Raw genomic sequence first — 12442 nt, forward strand, 5'->3', positions numbered from 1 at the left:
AGAGGACATAAAAATGGTTTAATCCATTGGGTCTTCAGAAGAATGTTTTAAAACTATGTGTCAATGGTACCACAGACTTTAAAATGAAGAGAAAATAAGCAAGACCATTTCATCATTTAGTTTTGTGGAAAACAAAACAGTTGCTAGAGTATTTCCCTCGAGCCTGGCAGATAAAAGCAATAATCATTTTATATTCTACTTTGAACTAGAATAGGTATTTTATCCAAATTCACATGAACTAGCTCATCTAGAAGTTGTAAAAGGAGAAAAGGGAGTAATAACTACCTCCCAGTAGTCCACAGTAAGTCTCATGTTATTTTTGATGACAGGGTCTATGTTAAACGAGTATAAATAATTCACTTACATTCCATTGAAAATAGTGTCATCGTGTCATCTTGTGCCTAGCAGTGCTCTTCTCCATTCTTCTGGCCTAGGTAAGGTGGCCCAGAGCAGGATGAGATGAGTGGTTTACAGAGTTTTCTGTCTTGCAGAAATATTCTTGGATGACGGACTTTGAGAACCATGGATCTAAAGAAGGGATTGGTTGGGGATATTTATATTGGGAGCAATTGCTCATATTCCCATAGCCCAGAAGTGCATGTTTCAGGTAAGTTATCTCATTCCAGTAGTTTTATTACTCAATCTAATGGGAAAGGTGGGGTCAAAGGGAAAAAAAAATGAATTAAGTGTCTTTTCCTGTTACCAATAACTCTGCCTGTACTGTCACTGGATTAGGAAAAATGGAAAAGGGAGTAGAAGGCCATAGTTCCAAAACCTCCCATTCCTAATTAAATGAGGCACAACCCTCTTATATATTCCTAAAACGTAACAAAACTCAGGTCAGACCACTATATGGTAACACAACTAATTCAGGGTAAGCCATCAGTAATTCAAACTACCTAATAGATGTCAACTATTCAAGGTTGACTATGAAATGTAACAACTCATGTCTTACCAACATCAGTCTTGAATCCATTACTATTTAATAGTTATAGTGAGAATTGGAAAGAAGCTAAGTTATACACGGTGGACCACTGGGAAGAAAGAAATTTATCATGTTTGTTTGTTTGTTTGTTTGTTTGTTGTCGGGGGAGGTTATTAGATTTATTTATTTGTTTATTTATTTATTTTTAATGGAGGTACTGGAGATTGAACCCAGGACCTCCTGCATGCTAGTCATTTGCTCTACCACTGAGCTATACCCTCCCCCACAATCATGTTAAGTTTGGAAACACAGACATAAGCTAGATAACATTCCAGTCAGAAGGGCAGACATATGGAGTTAATAAAGAGGTAAGAATACTTCTATTTGTCAATTACTTTTCAACCTACTTTTCCTATCCAGATACTCCACAAAGTATTTTACTTACTTTAAGCGTTAAGTGACAGCCTCAGCCAGCAGAATTCCAACTAAAAAACGTTTATCAGACCTTTTACTTTCTAAGAGTCTCATTTTCATTTTCAACCCAACTCTGAGGTAGGCGATGCAGATGTGAACATTCCCATTTTACCGGTGAAGAAACAGTTATTAGATGATTTGACTCAAGGGACATGGCTGCTAAGACAACTGAAAAACAAGAATTTAGGTCCTCTGAAATCTAATTCGGTGTTTATCAATCATCTCTGTATTGTATTAATATTCATTTTAGGGGGAAGAAAAAGACAAACATTACTCCTAAACATCATGAAAAAGGGGAAAAAAGGGTCTTCTCAAACTGGTCGTGGGGAAGTAAATGGTCAGAGGAAGGGAAGACTAGGTCATGAAGGTACAGGATGCTATACGATTGAAGTTGCAGAATGATCAACGTACATCCATGTCAGAAATACCTCCCCAATGGCAATTCCCAGAGCTCCCTCTTATCAATCAATTAGCAATTTCTTGGCATAGACCTGAAATGTGCCATAGTCTCTCACGCCCTAGTGGTCTTGCATATGATATTCTCTCCATTTAGAATTCCTGGCCCTCCTTGTCTACCAAAGCCAATTTCTACTCATACTTAAGTGACCAAGCATACCTCCTTCCGGGAGACCTTTCCTCACATCCCTTAGCAGACTCCAGTGCTAGGTTTTCTAAACTCCCATGGCACTTAGAACATTACAGCTCCTGCCACTTTGGATTATAACTGTTTCTATAAACTATATACTATATAAACAAATAGTCTATATATATATATACTATAAACTCCTGAGAGTTGTGGCTGGATCTTTCTTATGGCTTTATTATACATAACTCAGTGCCTTTCTTACGGCTTTATTATACATAACTCAGTTATATATAACTCATATAATAACCCCACCATAGGAGGCAATCTTGGTGAAATCAAGTCAGCACAGAGAAGTTCTTCTCACCTCCAAAAGGAAGCTCGGTTTTCAGATGATAATTAAGCAGGAAACCATTAAAGGGTCTTATCCTTCTCAAGGGGTTCAGAACAAGCCTCCCCCAAATGTACCACTTTTGTATGAGGATACTTTGAGCTAAAGGCGATCAAGACTTGCAAGCTCAAGAGAAACCTCACCCCACCCCCCTTTAACTACCTAGAAGAATTTAAATTGGGGGTCTTTTCCAAAATAAGTTATTACCAGAGATAAATTTTATCTGAGTGGCCCATCTATATGTCAGAGCAAACACCTAATTACCCAGCATATGCTTTTCTTACAGTCCTGTTGTTGCAGGAAAATGGGGCACAAGGGGATGGTTATGTCCCAGGTCTTAGGCGAGTGAGTCCATGGGATGGGCTGCCAAGTAAGGGTCCTTGGATTTGTGCAGGAAAGAATTTAAGAGCAAGCCATAGTAAAGTGAAAGCAAGTTTATTTAGAGAGCTACATACTCCACAGACAGAGTGCAGTCCATTTCAGGAGGGAGAGTGGACAGGGGGTGGGGGGTGGTTAGTTTTTATGGGCTGGGTAATTTCATACGCTAAAAGGTGGGAGGATTATTCCAACTATTCTGGGGAAGGAGTGAGGATTTCTGGGAACTGCTCCACCATTCACTTTTTGGCCTTTTATGGTCAGCCTTGGAACTGTCATGGCGCCTATGGGTGTGCCGTTTAGCATGATAATGTATTATAGTGAGCGTATAATGAGGCTCAAGGTCTACTGGGAGTTAAATCTTTGCCACCTTGGGTCTAGTTGGTTCTAACCAGTTTTTGTGATATCCTCAATGGCTGAGTCATTCTTTTAATGAATGAATGCCCTGCCCCCTTCCCTCTGGTCTCACTGTGAATGACCCTCTTATCCTTGGAAGTCCCAGGCCCCTATCCCATTCCTTAGCTCAGGATGGCGTATATACCTCTCATTTTATCTTTCTGTCTTTGAACCTCTCATATATGTGGAATTCCCATAGATACAAAATTAAATTTGATTTTCTCCTGTAAATCTGTCACACGTCAATTTAATTCTTAGATCATCCAGAAGAACCTAGAAGGCTAGTGGAAAGTTTTTTTCTCCTCCTCCACATTTTCTAAACCAAGATGTGAATGGTAAGAAATAATTAAAAGGAACAATTGCAAATGGTATACCTAAATGACGCCTTTTAATGTTTGTGTGATAGACACTGTGCGGGCCTAGCAGGGTGCCCAGGATAGTAAGTATACAACAACTTTATAATTGATGTACAGACAAAAACAATAATTGCCTGCCATTTCAGTAAACAATGAATGTTGCCCTCCATCAAGCCATCAGCCACGGCAGCACTAAGACAGTGTACCCTGAGGGGATTCAGGATGGAGAAAAACAGGATACTGGCCCTAGATAGTTAAGATGCATTTGTGACAGTAACTTCAATGAGCCGAGATTCTTGCATCTTCCCATACATAGAAAAGCACTAAAATCATTAACTTGAGATGTCTGTTTTTTGTGATTAGTAGTTATCTTTTGATGTTTGACTACATGTTTGTTTGTCTTCCCAGCAAAAACTCCTATATATCCTGGCTCCTGGGCAACCTCTTTGGAACAGTTCCTCAGAGCTACCTGAGAGGCTGTCTCTCAGGCACAGTCCTCAGTAAGGTTCCTGAATAAAACAGGACTGCATGTTTTTCTTCAGTTGACAGGTGGATGGAGGGGTGGATGGCTCAATAAGTGACTGATGAAGTGAACTGAACAAAGGAAACAGCTACAATAAAGAAGGGAAATGCCAATTATCATTTGTCTAAGTAAAGACGGTATTGGTAAAGCTAGAAACTGAGAAAATGTGTTTCATTGGCTTGTCACCACCTAGACCAATGAACATTGAAAAATGAAAAAGGGTCTCATTTCTACAGACTGCTAATTGAAAAGGATAAAAGCATATTCTTTATAAACTGTTACATCCTATTAAATTATTGTAACCGGTGATGATGAAAGAGTAAATCACAAAATCCAATTTTGATAATAACAGTTCCACTAGATTGAACAAAAAAAATAAAATAGTGGATTCAGCCAAGCAAGCCATTGCACATCACCAATAACTAGTAACTCAAAAGGTATGGTGAGCAGTCAAGAGTAAAATACACAAATGAAGCACAGGAAGGCCAATGCCAACAAGCCCCTGTAACTTTCAAAAGAGAGAAAAATATACATATTTGATTAAACACCTACAAAACTTCCCTTCCAATATGAGAATTATAATTTAGGCTTAAGGAAATGTCTCAAAACCCCTTCTCACTCCATTTCCCGGCCTCCCCCTTTATGCAACTGGCAGAGTAGAAATGGCAAGGATATTAACATAATGAACAATATAAAGAATAAAAGACAATGCAGTTCCCCATAGGGAAGAGCCTATTCACAAGGTTTAACATATGCAGAGGGTTGGGGAGAGGGGTGGTGGCTTCTGCAGCTGTGAGGGCTCACTGATGCAGATCATTAACCACTATCTTCAGTGTGTTCTGGGGTATGGTTAGAAAGGCTAGAGGAAATATAGTGTCTAAGTTCCTATGCACTAGTTGGAAATACAAGAATCATAAAAGCCTATAGGATCCTGAATCCTAAAAGAAAGATTGGCTCAGAAGCCATAGAGAACAGTTGGACAGCAAGGAGACTGACACTGACAGTTAAAGGATTAAGTCCCAGAATAATGAAAAATCAGCAGCAAAAAATAGGATTCTATATTAACCAATCACACAGCAGCCAAGAGTGAATTCGACATGCCATCTTTTCTAATCCAAAATGTGTAATTAATTATGCCTTCCTTATTGCTTTCATCATCTCAACCTTCCTTGACTCTTTATTTGTGTGAATGTTGACTCCACTTTCAAGTTCCCCTCAACCCCAGACCCACCTTATTTATTCAACCCCACTTCCCATTATAAGCCATCCCAGATTTGCACACAACTGGGAAAACACAGATCTTCCTTACCCAGAACTGCCATGGGAATTATATTTTTTTCTTTAAAATTTCACCTTATAGTTTCTATGGATTCAAGAGAATCCACACAAAGTGTTACACAGAAGACAGCCTGGGGGAGGGAGGCAGAGTGGAAAGGGAAATTAGCAGAGGCTTTCCTTGTCTCTATCTTCTACAGTGCCAGCTCTCCCTCCCAGAAACTTTCTCTCCAACTCTTGTGCCTACTCCCTCCCTCCTTCCCTCCCACCCTCTCTCTGTTTGCTCTGTACTATTGCCAGAAATTCCAGCAATTACAGGTTCATTTTAGCTAAAAAGAAGTCTGTTCAAATTGTACCAAGTACAGCTGCCAGGAAGAGGTGGCTATCAGTTGTTGCCACCTTGGTGATCTGAATGAGTTCAGTCAAATTTCTTCAACTAGCAAAGAGCTGCTGCCCTCAGGGAATGCGGAAGGCTGGTGGTGAGAGGGAGCCTTCTGGAATCCTGGCAACCTTGGGTGGGGTGCTATTTGAAGGAAGTTAGCAGGAGGGGGCCTTGTCGCTGGAGAAACTTCACTAGATAGAGAAAGAGAAACTGAGATTAGATAGAACAACAAAGCTCAATTTGCAGCACCACTGTGTCTTCAAGCCAGGAATCCACCATGCGTTTCCTGACCCCCTGTCCCCGGGCCCTGCAGCCCAGGCTAGTACTGGCCATGGGATAGGTCAGCTACTTAAGTCGGTTAAATACAATATTTTGGGCAGGGCCAGAAACCTCACTGTAATGTACATGATGTATCCTGTCCAAACATATGATCTGTAAATAAACCTTTAGAATTCATGCCCTTGATAGATAGGAAGGTACTTATACTTTTCAACATATAACTCCTCCCCCTCCCCCAATATACACACCCTCGGCAAGTGGTCTCTTCTATTTTGGAGATGCTGGATTTTCCTCCCACCATCCATTTAATTCATGAAACAATACCCTTGCCTAGGCTGGAGCCTCTTCTCTGTTCACACAAGTTCTGCCTGTTCTTAAGTTGCAAATCAGGCTCCACCCTTTTGAAGCCTAATTTGTTTGATTCTCTGACACTCTCCAACACTCCTAGAGGAGAACGCCTTCTCCTCTAGACTCCAGTTGCTCTCACCTCAGCCTTGGAAATAAAGACTGTAAGCTAACTTTTCACAAACAAAGGCAATACATTCACCAGCCTCACCCCACCTCCCCTCAAACAACTAACAAGCATCTACCTTAGTTGTGTTTAGGCTGGAAGTTCAAAACTGAGTCAGCCCAGTTCCTCACAACCCTAAAGGTGGTCACAGCCCAGGGAACATCAAGCACACCATACGATGTGGGACGCATGACAGTGGAGGTGTGCTCAAGGCGACATGAGCGCATGTGGGGAGCCCGAACGGCGGACAATCAGGCCAGTTTCAGACGTGACACCTGAGCTGTGTTTTTAAGAATAAGCAGCAATTCGTCAGGCAGTCAAGTGACACAGAGGGGATGGTGAGGACAGAGAGAGGCAAAACTAGTTAAGGCAAAACTGCAATTGTGACAACATAAAGTGTTAAACTAAAGCAGTTAGTGGGGGAAGCAGTTAGTGGGGGACATTTACAACAAGTTTTTGGGAGACAACAGACAGGACTTACTAATCAGAGACGATGATAATGGCTAACATTTGTCAATTAGTTACCATGTGCTAAACAGTGTTACAAATGCTTTACTCACAAAATCATTCAATTTCGCTTTACTACGAGCTTATTATGTAGGTACAATTAATATCCCATTTTACAGAAGAGAAAACTAAGGAATAGAACAATCAAGTGATATGATCGAAGTTATACAGTGAGCAAATGCTGGAACTGGAATTTGACTCCAGACAGTCCAGCTCCAGAGGCCACTGCTTAAGCTCTGTATCCATTATGCTTAAATGTGAGACTGCTAGGGAGAGGGGAGCCCAGGGCTGAGAGAAAATGGGAGAGTAAGAAAGAGCCACAGCTATGGAACTTGAACACACTGTCTGTTGCATTTATTCATTATTTCTGTTCCTTGTATCTAATGTCAAAAGCACGTCTCTGCTCCCTATCCCCGTATATAGTCTAGCATTTTCTTCAGTGGGACTGGTAATCCAACAGGTACCTAGTCTTGATCTCAGCCTGTTTTTAGTTTTTGCACTTGGCACATTCAGCCTCTTCCTTAAAATTATTTACAGATATGGCTTACCCCCTCTATTAGGCTGAAAGTATCCAAGACAAAAAACACATCTTACTCACCTTTGATGAACAGCATCCAGTATCTAATATGTATTCAATAAAAATTAATTGGCTTGAAAACAGAATAATAATGATTATTTTTTAAAAATTTTTTATTGATTTATAGTCATTTTACAATGTTGTGCCAATTCCAGTGTAGAGCACAATTTTTCAGTTATACATGAAATAACGATTCTTAAAATTTTCTATTCTTCAGTCATCAGTGAATTGCCTTCGTTTATCATCTCAATATTACCTTTATTATTTATTTTTTTCTTTAAATCAACCCTTTAAAATGTGCATTTATCTTAAAAGGGAAACTTACACTTATTACTGCAAATGGGAAACTGCTATAGCTTACCATAATGAGAAAGCAACTATAAAAACAGGCACAACTCCTAAGACAAGACATGCCTGCTTGTACACAAACTCACACCATTCTATTCCCCACGCAGTACCACACGCACCCACGCTATGGGGTAGAGTGAGGTTTTTTTCTCTTGAAGGGAAATTCACATATGATAAAATTAGCAATTTTAAATTGAACAATTCAGTGGCAATTAGTGCCTTCCGAACATAGGGCAACCACGATTTCTATCTTGTCCCAAAATATTTTCATTTGCCCCAACATAAAAACCCATACCCATTAAGCAGCTGCTGCTGATTCTCCCCTGCCCACAGCCACTGGCCACCACCAATATGCATTCTGTCTCAATGGATTTATCTGTTTTGATATTTTATGGAAATGGAATCCTACACTATGTGACCCTTTGTGCCAAGCTTCCTTCACCGAGCGTAATGTTTTGGGGATTCACCACAATGTGTAGAGTACCAGTACCTCATTTCTGTTTATGGCTAAATATCACACTGTCCGTATACACCACAAAACGTGTATCCACTCATCTGTCAACGGACATTTGAGCTATTTCCATCTTTTGGCTCTTGTGAATAGCGCTGCTGTGAACATGCAGGTACATGCATTTGTTTGCCTACCCGCTTTCCCTTCTCTTGGGTATATACCCAGGGGTGGAATTTCTGGGTCATAAGGTAATTCTATGTTTCACTTTTTGAGGAACCCCTGGGGTAGGTTTTATACAGGACAGTCTTTTGTGTTTCAAAATAACATGTGGAGTTAAAGGATTTCACACCAAAATGTGTATCTCCAAACATATGACATGTAAGACAAGAGGTTCATTCTTATCTCGCTTATGAAAACACAAGTTTCCAATAATTTTCATCATATTTGTGTGATAGCTGTTTTCTCTGCAGTTGGACCTTTCACATCAGCAGCAGATGGTTCAGGTAATTAGTCAATTAGGTCTTCATATATGAAGATACATGACTGATTTCATCAAAATCATGCCCTAATATTAGCATTTCCTTCACAGTCTGGCACCTTTACATTTAAAAAATTCCACTTTACCCACTGATACATGTTAGTTCAGCAAAAAAATAGAAAACCACCACCAACAAAAAAACAGAGCACAGGCTTGATTCACAATGACATATCCTACAAATACTTCATAGATTTAAAAATTACCATTTTCTGGATGTAAAGTGTTGCTCTCTCCTTGAAAAGACCGCAGCCATGCATTCCCGGGCATGCCTGAGCACGGCGAGTAATTCAGTTGGTCTGGATGAGATGCTGTTACCTGCTCTAGTCTTGACTTCAGCAATAATATCCATGAAATCACAAGTGTGATACACCAGGCTTTTTTTTCATCATAAGCATTACAACAAACAACAAGCCTATTCAAATTGAAAGTGTAAGTCTGTGTGCCGCCTGTCATCTTTATACTGCCAGTAGCACGCAGGCCAGATTTCAGAAAACACTGATCTCACATGAGCTGTTTTTTAAAACTGCACATGCTATGCTCACATATTATGTTTGCCAAATAAATAGGAAGTTGCCATCTTGCCTGCAAACTGACAAAGAACAAATGTACAAATCAACACAAAGAAATTCAAAACTGAAGAAGAGCTTTCTAATAAATCTGAAGACTTACACCCCTTGACTTCCTAAGAGAAAGGTGAAGTACCTTTGGTGGGAATCTTGCAGAATCCAAGCCGGGAGGGCTAGTGCTTTCTGGAAGAACTCACAGTCACTTGCACTTTGCAACATCTTCCACTGGGAGATGCACTCACCCTGTGATTTGACATAATACTTTGCATTCAAAGAGCACCCATCTCTAATTTAAATAGTATGCTACATTTCCTCCCGTAGTCAACCATATCATCCCTTAGAATGCACTACACCCACTGACACACTATCTACTGGCAAACAAGACAGAATAATTCTTAAACAAATCATTTCCCTTTTTCAATGTAGAGATTATCATGGAGAATCTTTCAATTTATTCTTGTTCTCAGGTGAAAGCATTTAACCAATTTTTCAAATGCTAGTATCCATGGATATATACAAAAACAGAATATATCTGAAGAGCTGCATAAAAAGTAGAATTTTCTATCTTGAAGACCTTTACTGCCACTGACTGCCCACCTAAAACTGGAGGGGAGTTTCAATTAAAAAACAAAACAAATGAACAAAAAACTGTCTCCAAGCCAAATATTTTGAAAATAAGTCTAAGACATAATAAAATAATTTAAGAATAAACGTAAAGATTAAAGATGACAATACATGTAAGGTGCTTAGCACAAGGCCCATCTGTGTCACAGTAATTTAACAAATGGCAGTTTAGATCCTTCAAGATCAGGTGGTTCTCCTTATTCCTTGGAACTAAACCACAAATCCTCAGGCCACAATTAAATTATAATTGTCAGGGTCCCCATAATCCTTTTTGTTCCCCTATTTTGGCACCCAGCACATTCTGCCTCATCTAATAATTACAGGCATTTATATGTTTTATTAGGTTGTAAGCACCCCTGAAGGCTCCTGAAAGCTTGTAAAAGAAAATGCAACTGAAAAATGAAAAACGTGGAAGACAAAACCATTTAATAAATGCAAATAATATCACCTTGCTCTTGTATGATGCCCTACTAATTACAAAGCATGTTCACATCCTTGATTTCATTAATCTATGATCTTTTATTATCTTTGCTTCACCAAGAAGGAAATTGAGACACAGGGAGCTCAAGTGACAGCTTGTTAAAGGCAGAGCTGGGATTAGAAATGGAGTTTATAAAAGCGAAGAGGGAGAGAAAGGGATGAGAGTAACTAACAGCAAAGGTGAGGGCCAGGGAGAGAGAGTGGAGACATCCACAGGCACAGAGAGGCTTGAAGGGAAGAACATTTCAACTTCACGGTATTTTAAGACATTTCCCTAAAGGATTTCTGAAATGTGTAGTCTTGATTTTCTCAACTACAGACACAATAGTATCATCTCTTAAGAGTCACCCTGCAAGTGGTATAAGGTGACTTGTAGGGACATTTACCTGGTTGCATCTGTCTAGGCCTAATCAGGAGAAAAGCCAAACACTAATCTGAACCGGAGGTTTCACAAAAAGAACTATTAACTCTGACAGGGGATTAGAATAACAGGGAATTGGCTAGTGAGAAGTGAAGAGAATTCTTAAAAATACAGGAATGTCAGGTATGAGGAACAACTACTCCCTCTAGGGCTGAGATAAAGTACCCAAGGAAGAGACTTCTCCCCCAAGGCCAGGACTCCCAGGAAGTGCCTCCCACCCAGGGCCAAGACCCAGGCCCTATACGGAGAGGACACAGTTCACTGAAGGGCAGAGAAGTTGATGTGGTGCTCATCTTTGGATTTTCTGGAAAACTGACCCAGCTTTGGAGTTTTCCATAAATTTCAAAGATGAGCCTATCATTTGGAACATACTGGAAATGCGCCCTCTGGAAGTGCCTTACCTGAAGCACTCTGCCACAGAACTGTCTAAAGGGGTGCCAGGAAGAGCTCCTGACAATTGGGGAAGAAATTGTGCACAGAGAAGATGCCGGAGTTGCCTGAACAGTCTGCTTAGTGAGCTCACAGGAACCAGGAGGCAAAACCCTCTCCTCCTGGTACACCCCTCCAGGATCCTCCACTAACAAAGCTTCAACACCAAGTGGTAAAAGAAGCAAATATTCAAAGGCCTCAGGTCCATGTCCACAGAGCAGGCAAATAGGGAGGAATTGAACCTGAGGGTCAATAAATCAATAACTAGCACACTGATTAACTGAGAAATACGGTTTGTAAGCAAGTAAGAGCCAAATTATAGCAAAACTAGGTACAATAATTGTTTTACCAAGTCTACATTCTGGACAAATTTGCTAGAATAAGAATTATGCAGCTGTGTTGCTTTGACTCTATGACTTCATACTATATAGAAGACAAGTGGATGTATACCAACTCATATCCACTTATGAGGTTTTAATTAGGTAAATATGCCTTCACAAAATTTTGAAGGCAAAGAGTATTTGACTTCTTACCTATGTAATATATCCTGCCAGGATGCTGGAGAAGAGAACCATAAAAGACCATGCAGAATAAAGAGGTCAAATCACCTCTCCATCCAGAAGCCTGATGGGACAATGATACATTATGAATGTGTGGCAATATATTGGAGCTATGGAATTATTCCTAAAATAACGATTTTGCATGTTAAAGTGGTCTTTATTGTCAAAGAACTTTCATAGCTGCTAACTCATTTTAAACTTGTAAGATGGAAATTGTTAGCCCATTTGATGGACAGAAACATAAACTACAAATACCAAAAATTCATCAGTTAATCTAAATTCACATAGCTATTTGCTATTTCTCTTTCTCAACAGAGACCGACCTACAGGGTCTAAAGTACACTTATCTCTTTGGCCAAACAAATGCATCCAAGAGGTTCTTTCAGGCGAGAAACAATCTGTATCAGAGAATCCCAACCGATCGCTGGCACTTGTGGGTGGTTTTCTCTTGCTCCATTCTCCTCAAGCTGG

The 12442-nt window shown here is 40.0% G+C and overlaps 1 protein-coding gene across 6 annotated transcripts in view; it reads right to left on the bottom strand.

Moving 5' to 3' along the window:
* The window catches only part of KLHL13 (kelch like family member 13), a 160364-nt gene that overhangs the window by 71175 nt on the left and 76747 nt on the right, over positions 1–12442 (bottom strand). For 3 of the 6 annotated variants that reach the window (XM_074359505.1, XM_045510957.2, XM_045510953.2), the window contains one exon: positions 365–528. The exons of the other annotated variants lie outside the window; for them this stretch is intronic. Coding sequence is in view for 1 of the 3 variants with exons in the window: in XM_045510957.2 (XP_045366913.1) it covers positions 365–366 (2 nt within the window). In the remaining 2 variants the exon portion in view is untranslated. The remainder of the gene's footprint in view (positions 1–364; positions 529–12442) is intronic. 6 annotated transcript variants of the gene reach the window in all.

The sequence above is a fragment of the Camelus bactrianus genome, chromosome X (assembly GCF_048773025.1).
Source record: "Camelus bactrianus isolate YW-2024 breed Bactrian camel chromosome X, ASM4877302v1, whole genome shotgun sequence".
In the NCBI taxonomy this organism is placed as follows: Eukaryota; Metazoa; Chordata; class Mammalia; order Artiodactyla; family Camelidae; genus Camelus; species Camelus bactrianus.